General features: G+C 40.0%; 1 protein-coding gene across 3 annotated transcripts in view; it reads left to right on the forward strand.

Moving 5' to 3' along the window:
• Positions 1 to 14,894, forward strand: part of BMPER (BMP binding endothelial regulator) — a 243,831-nt gene extending 228,937 nt beyond the window's left edge. For 2 of the 3 annotated variants that reach the window (XM_009203122.2, XM_009203124.2), the window contains 2 exons: positions 3,594 to 3,724; positions 13,485 to 14,894. In XM_009203122.2, the coding sequence (XP_009201386.1) occupies positions 3,594 to 3,724; positions 13,485 to 13,666 (313 nt within the window). In that variant the 3' untranslated portion in view covers positions 13,667 to 14,894. The other variant, XM_009203123.3, reaches the window with a different exon arrangement.
• Positions 14,895 to 15,327: the final 433 nt, after the last annotated feature.

The raw sequence follows: 15,327 nt of genomic DNA on the forward strand, positions 1-15,327 counted from the left end.
CATTGTGTGATTACACGATGTTGAAACACAGTTTTGTTATCCTTCTCTTTTTTTTTTTTTAGTTAATCCTTCCCAAACATTTCCTCATATTTAAAAAATATATTTCCAAAACATCATTGTAATGGCTGTAGGGTATTTCATCATAGAAGTCACCTGAATTTATTTAGCTGGGCCCTTATTATGGACAATTTAGGTTATTTCCCTTTTCTTTTTCAATTTAAATAGCATTGTGATGAAAATGCCTAGGTTTGAAGCCTATATTCACGGGCATTACTATTTCCTTAGGTGTAAAATTTTCATCAGAGAGTAAGAAACTTTGTCTGGGCTGTGTATAAATATTATTCAATTTCTCTCTAGAAAGACCTAATGTAGTTACTGTGAATATGGGTTCTGAGATCAGAAAAAAACAAGGTGTCATCCTAGGTTTGCAGCTCTGGATCTATGATCAACCCTGTGACATTGAGTAAGTTACTTAACTTCTTCAAGCTTCAGCTTCCCTATCTATTAAATGGAGCAGTGAAATCTTTGCCTCATATCCCGTTGCCAAGTGGAGTGGAGGAGACAGTCCCTGAAAAACACTCCGTGTAAGAGCTGGCAGTTTCACACCACTGCCAGTGGGGCAGGGGAATGGCTGCTTCTCCATTCTCTCACTGACTCTAGTCATTGTTTTATGTAAAAATCATCAACTTCGTAAGTGAAAAACAACATTTTTGAATTTTAGCTTCCGAGACAAAACACATATTTCAAGCCTTTAAAAATACATAAAACATTTTCAAGTAAAGGTCTGGCTTGGACAAACATTTTTGTCTCATATATTGTTCCCCATGAGTGGCTGATCATGTAAAAGCTCAGATCTTCCTTAGTTTTACAGTGAAGGCACATCATTGATTGTGTCTGTGGAGACAGAAGGGCGTGTCTGTGGGTGAGGTGGAGTATATGTACACAGTGGTTATTAAATGTGTGCTTAAAACATTTTCTCTCAATAGTCTCAATGAATTGGAAGCTATCGATAATTTATCTTCAATTGTGTAAATAGCTTCATAAGACAAGTAGAAATCAAGAAAAAAAAAAAAAGGAAAATATTCACTAACAATCCCCTTACCCAAACAAATTACATTTTATTGGTTTATTGTCCATGGAATTTTACAGAATTACAGTAGACATTCGTTCAAGTCCGAGGACACATTTCCTCACACTGAGACCAGCCTTTTCCCATGTATGTGCCATCATTTTACCAGGCCCATGAGATGCCGTTCCATCCAGGTCTTGGCAGTGGGAGCCGTGTATACAGAAAGAGACCTACCCCCATGGGCCAGGAGAGAGGGTGAGGAACAGATTCTTCTGGGAAAGTGAAGCAGGAATGGGATTAGAGGTTAGAACCTGGGGCAGCCAAAAATGTTGCTGTGAAGTCTGAGCATAAATATGATGGGTGTGGGTTATTCTGAAATGAAAATTGAAACAACAAAGGGAAACAGCATTGAGGGGAATTCATACGCCGACATTTAGACACCGTTTTAGGGACAAGCTTTACTTGGCTTCTCTTTGGAATTCCAGAGGCTCTCCCCAGTGTAGAGACAGTACTGTGTGTTTAATGCCTGAATGCATTTGCCCAAGATTTCTATAATAAAAGTGGGGAGAAGTATTAAGAAATTCAACCTTGAGCCAGGCGCAGTGGGTCATGCTTGTAATCCCAGCACTTTGGGAGGCCAAGGCGGGTGGATCATCTGAGGTCAGGAGTTCAAGACCAGCCTGGCCAACATGGTGAGACTCTGTCTATACTAAAAATACAAAAAATTAGCCGGGCATGGTGGTGGGCACCTGTAATCCCAGCTACTTGGGAGGCTGATGATTATTGCTTGAATCTAAGAGGTGGAGGTTGTAGTGAGCTGTAGTGAGCCGAGATTGCACCATTGCACTCCAGCCTGGGCAACAAGAGCGAAACTCTGTCTCAAAAAAAACAAAAAACAAAAAACAAAAAAAAAACAAAAAACAAAAAACAAAAAACAACCATGACTACTACAAAGAAAAAAGATCACTTTTTCTGTCCTGGTTATCGTGTCTTAGGTATCACTCATCAAATAATCTCTCAGTCCTTGACATGGAAGGAGGCTGTTTAGCTTTTACATCTGTCCCTCTTTTGTCCCTGTTTGTTCCTATTTCCCAAAACTATGCCCTTGAGTGTTGGGCTGCAATAACTTTGTGCGTTCACTGTGAGCCTGTTGCTCCTTGAATCTGTTTTTTGCTGTTTAATTCCTGTTTAGAGCAGATAGTGTGTCGACCTCCACCCAGAGCTGGCTGACTGCTCTCAACAATCGATTGTGCACAGGTCCCACAATATGGGAAAATGGCGTTATTAACATCCAGTGGCAGTGTCATGATCACTTTTCAAGATCATAAGTGCAGCTTGTCCTCTTGGATGTTATTTTTTCTGTGTTCAGCTTTGAACAGCTTCTGTGAGGAAGGGAGTTTGCTGAACAAGGTTATTAAAAATATAAGGATAGTTTAATTTTATTAATCTTGGAGGCCTCTTGCATAAATGTTAACTCGAAACTGTGAGGCAGTAAATTTGCTGAAAGAAGAAGATGACAGTTGTTGTGTGGTATAATAAAAAGGACACCACTTTCAAAGCTGGGAGATATAATTTAATTTGCTCTTTTCCACTTAAAAGTGCTGACTTTGGGCCCATGTATTTATTTGTAAAATGACCCCTTCATTTATGGAACAAGCAACTGTATTATGTCTTGTTTACCATCCAGTGACAGGCTGCGTGTGAAAGCATTTTGTAAACTGTAATATTATATACCAATGTAAGGCCATTATTATGTCTTTGTGGTCAAGATGTTTAAAAATTTGTTAGTTTGCATTTCCGCTCAATTTATGTCCTGGTCCATCATTTCCATATTTCAGCTATAGAGACATTGGTTTAATCCTGTTCATCTTACAGTCTAATTAGAGGCCTGAAATATTTGCTTTATTTAGAATTTGTCACTTTACATTCTAAAGACTGAAGATTCAGTGGTCCTTAAAAGACTAAGATTCTAAGATATTACAGAAATGAATTCTAATTGTCTGTCTTCAGAAAGCCATGGGATTTTGTGTTTTTATCAAGTTGGTTACCATTTTTGGAAACACTGCAGTAAAATTTATTAGTTTTATATCAGTGCTCGTCACAAGATGGTGATGGTATTCCAGTAGGGTAGCCGTTAGGCGCATGGGGCTATTTACATCTAAGTTAATTAAAATTAAAGCAAATTAGAAACTTGGTTCCTCCGTTGTGGCAGCCACATTCCAGATACTCAGTAGCCAAATACAGAGTGGTTTTGCACAGTGGTGATGATAGAATATGTCTATCCTTACAGCAAGTTCTTTTGGATAATCTTGCTCTCGAAGAAAGGAAATCTAATATCACATTGTTCAGAGGTATCCAGCACTTAAGTCCCATGCAGAATTTTGCCAATTTAGGTTTCCAATCTAAAATAGACATTTTAATGGGCCAATCAGGTTTCCCGATCTACGACCCTTTCTGAAGTTATATTTAGGGTGTTTATGTTTGATATTTTTAAATGTTTGTATCTCTCTATTGGGTCCTATAGGTCCTGTGTGACAGACATGTGTGAATGTCCAGTCCATAAAAACTGTTACTGTGAGTCATTTTTGGCATATACCCGGGCCTGCCAGAGAGAGGGCATCAAAGTCCACTGGGAGCCTCAGCAGAATTGTGCAGGTAAGAAAGTCCTGGTGGATCTACCCATCAGAAGTTTACTGCAATGCCCAAGATGGCAGTGGAGGTGACTTGTGGATGCTGATGTGAATGGCCACGTGTCCCTTTGTCAGAGGAAAATCCCTTCAGTAGGCCAACTGGATTGCTACTTGATAAAATACAGGGACTTCCCACTGGGCAAGGTAGACAGCACTTAAGATAAATGCTTTGTGACAAGCATATTTAAACAATTTAAAGATTTCCACTGTTGCAAAATCCTCTTGACCTCAAACTATCAGCTGGATAGACTTAGCTCATGGACGGTCATTGCTATGGCTTAGGTTATGTGTGAAGCAAAGGAGATTTGGGACAATTACAGTCATTTAAGGTCTTCAGGATAAATAAGATACTTTTTTTTTTAGAGATCGTTATACAAAGCCTAGTAGAATTTTTTTCCCCTCTGAGAGATTCCTATAATAGTTGTTGCCTCAGGCAAGTTAATTAGCTTATTTGATATCTGTAAAATGGACTTCTTTATTCATCCAAGAAATATTTGTTACAAAGTGGCAAGGTACTGGGCACCGTGCTGACACTGGGTACTTTCATGGGTGTAAGAGATGAAGCCCCAGCCATTGACGCACTGGCAGCCTAGTGGGAGAAACAAACAAAAACGTAACTCTACAATAAAAATAAAAACTTGCAAATTACAGTAAGTATGAGGAAGGAAACGAACAGGGCAGAGTGGTAGGAAACCATTGGAGAGGGCTGAGATGGGATGAAGAGGGAGGCTTCTCTACAGATGATATTTTAGCCTCGCCCTGAAGGAGTGAAGGGAGTGAGGGCAAGCATTCTATGCAGAGGAAACATGTTTGATGGCATAAGGTAGGAGAAAAATTATTAGCATGCTCTCAAAGTGGAGAGGAGCCAGTGGGGTTTGAGCCTGGGGTGGGCTAGGGGAAGAGGGGCATAAGAGGAAGGTGGAGTAGGAGCAGGAGCTGAATGACGCAGGACTTGGCAGGGCTTTGAAAGGAGTCTAGCTTTTATTCCAAGAGAAATGGAAGCCTCTGATAGCTTTTAAGCAAGCCTCTTTCTGCTTTCCAAAGATGACCCTGGATACTAGATAGAGAATAGATTGGAAGGGGACAAGATTGAAACCAGGATACTAGGCAGGAGGCTATTGTGATAGTCCTGGTGAAAAACTGATGGTGGCTTGGATTAAGATGGTGACAGTGCATGTGGAGAGGAAGGGAGAGAGTCTAGATTTTAGAAATTTGCAATTTTAGAATAATGCCTGCTATCTAGTTACAAACATTAGTGATATATGCATGAAGCATCTCAAACAGTGTCCAACTCATAGAAGATGCTCAGTCAAGGGTAGCTGCTGTTGTTACTTAGATTTGAAGGAGAAATGAACTGAATAGTTGTCACCTAGTTCAAGGATTGGCAAATTTTTGTCTTTGAAGGGCCAGATTTACCTGAAACAAAGAGACTGGGATTTTCAGCCTACTACCCTAGTCTTAATAGCCTTAGCTCACATCTCAGAAAAGAAGGCCACTCATGCCACTGCTGACTCCAGAATGTCTACATTGGTTGAAGATAAGAGTGGTCACCTGGTTAAAAGAAGCATCAAGAAGAATTGCCTTGAAACTGTGATTGCAGTGTGCAGACATTGCGTTCACTTAGACCCGTGCGTTATAACCTGTCTGGACATTGGAATCACCCTGGGAGCTTAAAAAATGAACCAGGAACCTAAGCCTGTGCCCTGTGCACTGATGCCTTTCTTCAACTGGCCTGGCGTACCTTTTAAAACTCCCCAGGTGATTCTGACCTGCAGCCTGTGTTGAAACCCCTGAGGTAACCCCTGTGTTTACTTGGGTGGCTGTGGGGAGGTAGGATGATGGATTTTTGGGAGTTGCTGAAGCTTCCTCAGCTGCCCCTTGGTGCAGTCACTGGTTTGTGTTTTTTGAAAAGCACCAGAGCCCTTTCACCTTCCTGTGACCTCCATTTTGGTTGTGCCCCCTCCTCTGCAAACCCAAGTCCAATCTTTATATCAGAGTTAACCTTCCACAACAAGTGTGCTGCTCTATCAATGCTGCCCTTCTCAGATAAGTATTGATTCGATAAAAATAATTCACTTAAGGTGTGACTGAGGCTGCTAAAAGGTGAGGCAAATGGCTGCCCTCTAATCTAATGCATCAGTGCTGGGTAGAATATGTGAGGGTGAGGTTTTTGAGGAACTGGGTCCTTCCAGCCATCTTGAATACTCCTAGCTCCCTTTATTTTGAATCCCCTTTCCCTTGAATCTACCAGAAAATGAATAAAATAAATGGAGTCAAGCTTGATCCATCCATCCATCCTGGTATAATGCAGGGCTCAGCAGAATTCTATTAATTTGATTAGCTGTGGTAGTGCTGTTGTTGGGATCGTATTAGATATAGGATATATGATCCTTCTCTCCCTGGCCCAGAGCTATACTTAGCACCATTTCAGTGCACACATTGCATTTGAGGACTACACATTTCACGTCAGCATCTTCATTTCAGGGACTGAGTCTCGGGAGCTAAAATTACTTTTCTAATGGAGAAGGAATATGGCTCCTGAAAGATTCCATTTACCTCTTCTTAGTGGCACCATCTGGGTGAAGTATAACTCCATCAAATGAAATTCAGTGGGAGGGGAACATTTTAGACATACACATTCTCTCTCTCACACATACACACACACACACATACGCACACACACACATTATGAACTTCCACAGACTGACAGCCGGTACATGAAGAAATAAATTTACACGGATCTGTAGCATCTCTCAGTAGATTCAGTTCAGATTCATGTAGAATATTGAAGACTATAAGAGCCTTCTTTAGTCGTTTTTAGCTCCCAGGTCCTTTGACTCATGACAGCACTTAAGACCACGTAAGACAAAAAAGAGAAATCTTCCAGAGTAAAAAGTTTGGAAGTTGAACATATAAGAAGTTAGCCAGGCGAGAAACTCTGAATGAACCAGTGACATTTTAAAGTCCAACCTGGATTTTAACACTGTCATGACTACAGACACAATATGTGCCCACTACCTGTGGCACGAGGGACTAATGGAACTCTAATTTAGCATAGGAATTGCTAAATGAAATCGAATATGTTAAGGGCTATAGTGAAAGTATATAAAAGTTTAATAATAATCATTTATATTGCTATTCACCCATTTTAAGCACGTCCTTTCCCCCAAGGACTATATTAGTATTTTATGTTATATTTTATCTTGATAAATACCCATAATACTTTATTTATATGGTAACTTTATATTACCCACATTTTACTCATAGGGTCGTTGAGACTTAAAATAGGTAATTAGCTGAAAGTCTCAGAGCTAGGAAGCGAGGAAGCTGGGAGTTGAACCCCGGTCAACTTGCATCGTTGCCCCGTTCTTAATCATTATGAGAACACAGAGACCCATAAGCATTGTGGGAAAAAAAAGAATGCATATTTATGTGCTTGTATTAGTGTCAAATAATTCATCCAAATATGTATCTAAATCTTAGTCACCTTAGTGACTTTCCAATTTCTATTTCTTTGTTCCCTATCACTGGTGTTTGTTACTTGGTACCCTCTGACTCTAAATTTGTTGTGATCTTGTCTGCTGTATGTTACATTGTCATCCTCAGCAGAATGTCTGCCACCTGCCTATAACTGATACTAATTGTCACCGCACACTCAGTAATACATTTTATACATGGAAAAGGTGCTGGAAATGTGGGGGTTTGTGTCTTTCTGTAGCATAATGGATGGTCTGCTGGGCTATGTGAACAGTTTTCTCCCTCCTTGTCTGGCTCTACAAACCCCAGATGGTTCTAGCTCCTTCTGTGCAGCAACTCTGCCCTAATTATATACACTGAGTTATTTCTTGACTGACTGGATGCCTCCTGTAAAAGTTCAAAAGATAAAGTCAGGTACTGTGACCTTCAGCACCCCGTAGGGGGATGTGGAGATGGTTGAGTTCTGGAAGGCACAGAGCCATGCTGATTGAATGTATTGATAAAGCCGGCACATAATGTTTTTATGTTTCACCTATAGCTGTTTGAATGCTGCTTTGAGAATAAATGCACTCTAACCCTAACCACTTTGGCAGATCCCCGTTTTTTTTTGTTGTTGTTGTTTGTTTGTTTTTGTTGTTGTTTTTTGTTTTGAGACGGAGTTTTACTCTTGTTGCCCAGGCTGGAGTGCAATGGCGTGATCTTGGCTCACCACAACCTCTGCTTCCCAGGTTAAAGCGATTCTCCTGCCTCAGCCTCCCTGGTAGCTGGGATTACAGGCATGTGCCACCATGCCTGACTAATTTTGTACTTTTAGTAGAGACGGGGTTTCTCCATGTTGGTCAGGCTGGTCTCGAACTCCAGACCTCAGGTGATCCGCCTGCCTCAGCCTCCCAAAGAGCTGGGATTACAGGCGTGAGCCACCATGCCCAGCCATGTTGTTTTTTAACTATTTAACAAAATAGATCCTTTTAAAATACATATGTGCCAATCAAATCACACCTATGTTTTAAGAAATGATCTTACGCCTTTTACAAGTTTGAAAAAACAACTGAATTTCCAGAGGATAAATTAGGGCTCAAGTCAGTGTTCGTGTTCTAGGATCATCTAAAAGCTGTGCTGAATTGAAGGCAAATCTGATGATGTCACTCCACAGCTTAAAACCCTTTCAAAGCTTCCGTTTGCCAAGGCTGATGGGGTCATTTGTGGTCTCTGACCCTGGCTTACTACTCTGCTGCTGTCTCCTACCACCTGCCCTCCTCAAGGTTCATGTCTCCAACTCACCAAACCAAGGATCCACCCTTCCCTGATTAAGCCACAGTACCTTGCTGTTGCCTGCACCCCTCCCTTTGTTCCTGATGTTCTATGTGTCTGGGAAGCTCTTCTTGTCATTGTCTGTCTGAGAAGTTTGCTCACTTGATACTTACACAGGATCCATTCTCTCAAGTCTTCCTTGATCTCTACCCAACTCTCAGTGCTGAGCTGATGTCTTTCTCTCTTACTCTTCCCCTGTACTTTGTTCTCATTGTCTGATATGATACATCTTATATTTTGCTAAGAATCTGTTTACACATCAGCTTTACCTATTTGTTTGTAAGCCCAACCTCCTATAACTGGAGGACAGAGATGATATCTGATCACATTTTATTCCCCGGGCTTAAGAGAATGCCTGACACATAGATACTCAGTGGATGTTTACTGATTTAATTTGAATTGAATGGGAGATGGTAGTTATAGGATGAAGGATAATACGAGAGAGAGAGAGAGAGATCTTTTTTTTTCTCTAGTAGTTTTCATTTCCTGCAGTCTACTTTTGACTTGTTGACTGAGGGACATACCAGTCCTTAATAGTAGAAAGGTAAGATGCCTCAGAAGAAGTTGAAAGGTAGAGCTAGAAGAGAGAATTGAGACGTCAGAGAGAGGAAATGACATGGGAGAGTTCATAGCTACAGGATAGTCAGGGAAACACAAAGAATGTGGTGGGAAAGAAGAAATGCTGCTGAGAAATTTTTATACTACAAGGAATATGCAAGACTTAAAGGGGAGCAAAGCCTCTAGAGGGCAAGGTGAGTTGAAAGAGGCATTCTGAAAGCAATGGAGTGGAAAATGAACTCAAAACTGGCCAGATAAAATCCACACTGGGAAAAAGAATGATGGATTGAATGTCATTAATATGAAATCCTCATCCAGGAGGCATGCATTGAGCTGCTCCCCCGTGCCTGTCCCTGTGCCAGAACCTTTGGTTACAGAAGATAAGAATCCTGCCCTCAGGAGCCCAGGCCTCAGCGATACACTCTCTTCAACTGCGAGTGCTTGTCACAGTGACCCCCAGAACCTTTAAAATCAATAGCTGCACATGCACCACTGCAGATTCAGAGCAAAAACCTTTAGGGATGGGCTGAGAAATAAATATTTTTTAAAAGCACCTCAGGGACTCATGAATCTCTGATTAAGAACTATAGCTGTACTGTAATTGGGAGATTAAAGCAAATAAGAAAATAACGATAATGTTAAAAGTACTGTGGGTTGCAGAGGAGAGAAAGCATCTTGGGGGGATATCCAGAAACCTATTTGAAGTGGGGGACATTTGAATTAAGATAAAACTGATTAGACTGGGAAAAGAATCAGAACTAATGGTAATAGATTTCAGAGGTCTCTAACTGGAAGTCAGAGATAAAACTGTAGTAATTGAGGAAGAGAGAGATAGAAGAGAAAACAATGTCAGGGGGAGATTCCAGGAGGTAATGTGAACATTTAATGCCAGGAAGTGGGAAAAGAAACCCAAGAGAGAGAGAGATGTTCTCCGGGAGTCAGCAGAAGAACGAGGAGAGTTCACTATCATAAGATAAAATGGACACAAAGACCAAATATTTTGCAGAGTGGTCTTGGGAAAATGGGAGTTGCCAAGATGTTAGTGGATATGGACATTAATGAAAACTTTGGAGAGAACTGCTTCGGTCAAGGGGTGGGTGAGGAGATGAGCTGTCAACATTACTGAATTGCAGAAGACTAGGCTAACATGACCGTAAATTCTTCCACAAAGTCTGGAGGTGAAAGGAAGGAGAAAACAAAGCTGATAGTTTAGGAAACATTTGTTGTTGTTGCTAAATACATAGGGAGAAGATTAATGTGCTACGACAAAGAGTAGGGTAAATTCTGAAAGCGATGGGGCAGAGAAGAAGAATGGCAAATCCAGGATGGGTGCAAATGAGAAGAGACAGTGAGGGGTAAATTAAGGGTGCTCCTGCAGATGACCTAAATCCAACACTGAAAGAGGATAAGTGCTTTGGGATGGGGAAGTGCTCCAGTAGGGCTTGAGGTAGAAGAGGATGGGAAATAGTAGGACCTAATTCGGCTTTGGAGATAGTTTTCTTCTCAGTTGCTAAAAAGGAATGAGTCTCTGAGTGACTGAAGCATGAATGTAGAGTTTGTTTGCAGGATCAAATCTCAATCTTGGCTGCTCATTAGCATCGCCAGTGTGGGGCAGGGTCGAAGGAAAGGATGAGTGTTTTGTTTTGTTTTCTTAAATTACTGATATCCTGATCCCACCTTGAGGGGTTCTAATGTAATTGATCTGGGCTGAAGTCTGGGCATCAGGAAGTTCCCCAGGTGATCCTAACTTCCAGTTGCGACCACCATTAGTCTACCGAAGCGTAACAACACATGAATACAATTACTGTGTGTAAATATGATATTCAGCTTGGATGTTTCCAAATCATTAAGCAAATGTAATGTATAGGGTATTCTGTTAGTCACTGAGAAGAGAAAAAAAGAGGACTTTGAAGGGATCAGTGAAAAGTCAAAAGATTATCAGAGAAGCCTAAATTGAGAGACTCAAAGGAAGGGTTATGTCAATCCACCCACTCACTCATCCATGTATCCATCCACTCAATTTCCCAATAGTCCTCTGAGTATCTACTAAATGTTAAACACCATACCCCTGCGGAAGGTAAAGAAACAGAACAGCGTTCCCCTCTAGTAGCCTATATTTGAGTTGGTGTGTGTATGTAGAGAGAGAGAGAGAAAGAGTATGAGTGGATGAAACTGATGACTACAATTTCATGTTGTAAATGCAGTGATGGGATAAGCAGCAGGTGCTCTTCTTGTCAGTCAAGGAACATCCATCCCATCCACACAGAAGAGGTAGGAATTCAGTTGAAAATGTTGGGAACTCAGTTCAGAAGAGTGGAAGATGAGGTGAATGGTGGTGACGTTCACCAAGCCAGATAATGGCACCAGATCAAGGCACTAGAGTCCACCATGCATGAGGGAGCCCATTGATGTCATCTGTAGAGACATCTGTGCAAGGGCACAGATCACAGAATAGTGTAAAGAGGGGGTAGAGTACAGATCCTTAGGCACAAATGGAAAATTCCAATCCCCTCTCTGTTGTGGTTATGTCTGTTTCATAACAGCTTTATTTAGTGAGTATTTATTGCTGACTTCCATATCTAATGCTCGCCAAGTGCCAGAAAATGTGTAAGCTAGAGATGTGAGGGACCAGACAAAAACTCCACCCTCAGGGAGCTTACATTGTAGTGTTGGAAGACAGAGTAAATATGAAATGATGTCAGGTAGTAGTATGTGTAAAGAAGAAATAAATGGGGAAAAGAGGTAGTGAATATGAAAATGTTATTTTGAATAGGAAGTTACCTTTGAGAAGGCACCTCAGAAAGCTGAGAGTAAGCTAGGTGTAGGAATCAATAAGGCATAGATTACATGGGATGTTTCAATATCAGTGACTAGTAATTAGCTGCTACTACTCATCCCTCTGCTGGTGTATCAGACAGCAGCCATGTCATTTACCTCTATCCCCAAAGTATCTCGTATAGGGACTTTGTTCAGAGCAGGTGTTTACTAAGAGTCAGTGGTTTAGTTAACAGTTGAAGTAGGGATAAATAAATAATACACCAGTGCTTAATATGTATCTATACAGAAAAATGTTCATTATCGAGCCACGTAGTTTAAAGTTGGTTTTATTTAGATGTGTTCTTTCATACAAAACTTGGTTTTTGAATAGTAAGAGCCGATGAGAAGTTGTTGATTACTCCCTGGAAAGAATGTGCTCTCTCATTTGTTTTTAACCAGTGCAATGGATATTTGAGAAGCCTTCATAGAATTTATTTTATGATGCTTATTAACTTTCTTTTACTTAAATATCATCAAAGATCAACATTTTGTGGCAACTCTAAATGCATAACTTGAGAGACTCAAAGTGAGACCCGTTTGCTGGCAAACCAGTTCTATCCTTAAATTTTACAATTACACGATTCCTCACCAGGTATTATTCTGCAGACAGCATAAACAATAGAGGCATTGAAGCTGAGCATGTCTTCCATTGTTTTCACTTTTGTTTAAAGCAACTTTAAATGAAGATTGAATTGTTATTGGTGCTCTTGGAGGGTCCCTGCTCTAAATTTCTACTTGTGTCAACATTCCTATTCTTGAGAAATGAGGAGTGGCCCCTTCGACTGCCACTGGATGTGACTCAGATGGAAAAGGCTGTGTGTCACAGAACTTCCAGAATGTTTGCATTATTTTTTTTTCTGACAAGTCTAGTCATGAATTTTCAGGATCTCTCAGAATTTTGTCAAAATCACTTTGCCTCTAAGTCAATAAAGATAGTAAATTGGCTGTGACATGGCAACGTTATCGTTTTTATATTGTCTGACCCAGCCAGCTGTTGTCCTCCCTGCAGTCACACATCTGACGTTTCTCTATTTGGCTTAACCCAATCTTGCTTCAGCACGCCTTAAATTTACTAATTTAACACACGATCACATTGATTAAAATACGTCACACATTCCCAATATCCTTGGTAGGTTTTTTCTCTGTGGGTAATTTCATATATTTGAATATTGATGTAGTTGCACAAAATATTCCTATTCATCACAGCTCAATAGCTGAAAGGACTATTTGCAGCAGATGTTTTATACTATTTAATTATTTGTACAATAACTAAATAACCTTAAGGATTTTCCTATAGCCTTATACGTTTATAGTTTATCTTATCTAAGAATAAGATAAATTCTTATTCAGATCTACCTGTGTTTGTTTTTATAGATGTAGCTGATTCCCAGAGTGTTTGAGGAATGTTGGGTGTTTATCATTCTCTTGTTAAAATGCAAATCTGAGACTGAGCTATGGAAAGGTCTATGCAGTGACAGGAGCCTGCAGAAATGGCATCTGGCTGAGGGTGAATTAATGGGGCCTTTCTCCATGTCATGGCTTTGTCTCCTTCTCTTTTTCAGCCACCCAGTGTAAGCATGGTGCTGTGTATGATACCTGTGGCCCAGGATGTATCAAGACCTGTGACAACTGGAATGAAATTGGTCCATGCAACAAGCCATGCATTGCCGGGTGCCACTGTCCAGCAAACTTGGTCCTTCATAAGGGAAGGTGCATCAAGCCAGTCCTTTGTCCCCAGCGGTGACCTTTGTTTCGATCCTTAAGACTTTGAAACCTGGTGACTTTGACACTGAAGCGGAAGAGCCAATGAAGGACTAAAATATTTGTGTGCCAGATTCTGTAAACACACACACATACAGAGTATATATGTGTATATATATAGATATATTCAAAAACATTTCATCATTTATATAAACTATAGGGGGATTATTATATGTATATTTTTTGCTATAAGACATGTATTGTTTCTAGGATCCTAACCTGTAAGCCATTGAACATGTTGTATAAATACACCTGGTGTTTTTAATTTAATAAGGTGGCATGCAGATACATTGGATAGTGTTAACATCCCATACATTTGTCATTTTTAAGGAAGTTTTCTAAGAACCCTCAATTGCCTGCCTGTATTAATTTTAGTTTTGAGTCAGGATTTGTAATTGAGTGGGAAATGTGTTTCTCTGGAGAAGGGCACATTTATCTAGGGGCATTTCAGGTTTCCAAAGAAAGGAATGTATGCCTGGGAAAGACGGCAGGAGATTGGTGACTGGCCCTAATGGTGCATGAAAAGTGAGGGATAGGCTGTTAGAATGTATTAGGTCGTGGGCTAATATTATTTCCAAAATTGATTGGCTGGTTGCCAAGAAATACATATATTTGTCACTAGGGCATAACCAAAGAATCAAGTGATTTCTTGCCATCCTTGCATAGTCCTCAAGTCGTCTAATCATCTATGTGTATATGATGGATGTGACCATTTATATGTCATGTGTTGAGATTAAAGAGTGTCTGGATGACATGTTAATTTTATTGAGCATGAGAAGGTATTTGAAGAAACTGTTGCACAACATATGATGAAATTTTGATTTCTCTGAATCTCAGAGTAATTTAAGATGGGCAAATCCAATGAGTTGATGTAACCCATCTACATTTTGTGGCTATTTCATGTATAAAATGAAAGGCTTTAGTTATTTCTAGAGGAGTCCCATCCAACGCTATTTGGCGACTGTTAATATGTTATAATTGTTAGGCAGTGGAAAAGCCTTTATTGACGAATTGATTTAACCTCAGTCCAAAGAACAGTCTCTATACTTGCTCTCATTTCCTGATAAGCTGCTACTAGTTACCATTTGATTGTCTTGACTTTCGTCTTCAGTTGAATTGGTGAAAACATCAACAAAACAAAACCCACTGTGTCTTAAAATAAAATGTTCTGCATTGTAGTCAATAAAGGGCTTAAGATGTAAAACAATGCATTTTCTCTCTCAAGATGTCCTGTGTTATACTTTATAAATTAGTTGCATCAACTTCAGATTTATCAAATTTTAACAGTTTTATTTAGTTATAATTTTTGTATCTTACAACAGTATATATAAAGACTATTATTAATAGACAAAAGCAAACCTATGTTTTTGACAAGCCAGCGTGTTGCCAATGCTTGTCAAATACATTTATGTTTCTTCTACATTCATGACAGCTAAAATATTGACTTGGATTTTTTTTTTTAATTTTGTCTGGAATATCCCTAGTTGTTTGAGTAAACTGAATAAAGTGCAGGGCATAATAGTGACTGGCTGGGGGCACTGGGTCTTTGGTTTTTTTCACTGCTGTATTTGGATGCTATCTGCAGCCCGAGTTAGTCAGGTCATTGTTTCAGTGCTGCCCTTGGAAAGAAGACTTTGACTTAGG

This window comes from Papio anubis, chromosome 4 (assembly GCF_008728515.1).
Source record: "Papio anubis isolate 15944 chromosome 4, Panubis1.0, whole genome shotgun sequence".
Taxonomy (NCBI): Eukaryota; Metazoa; Chordata; class Mammalia; order Primates; family Cercopithecidae; genus Papio; species Papio anubis.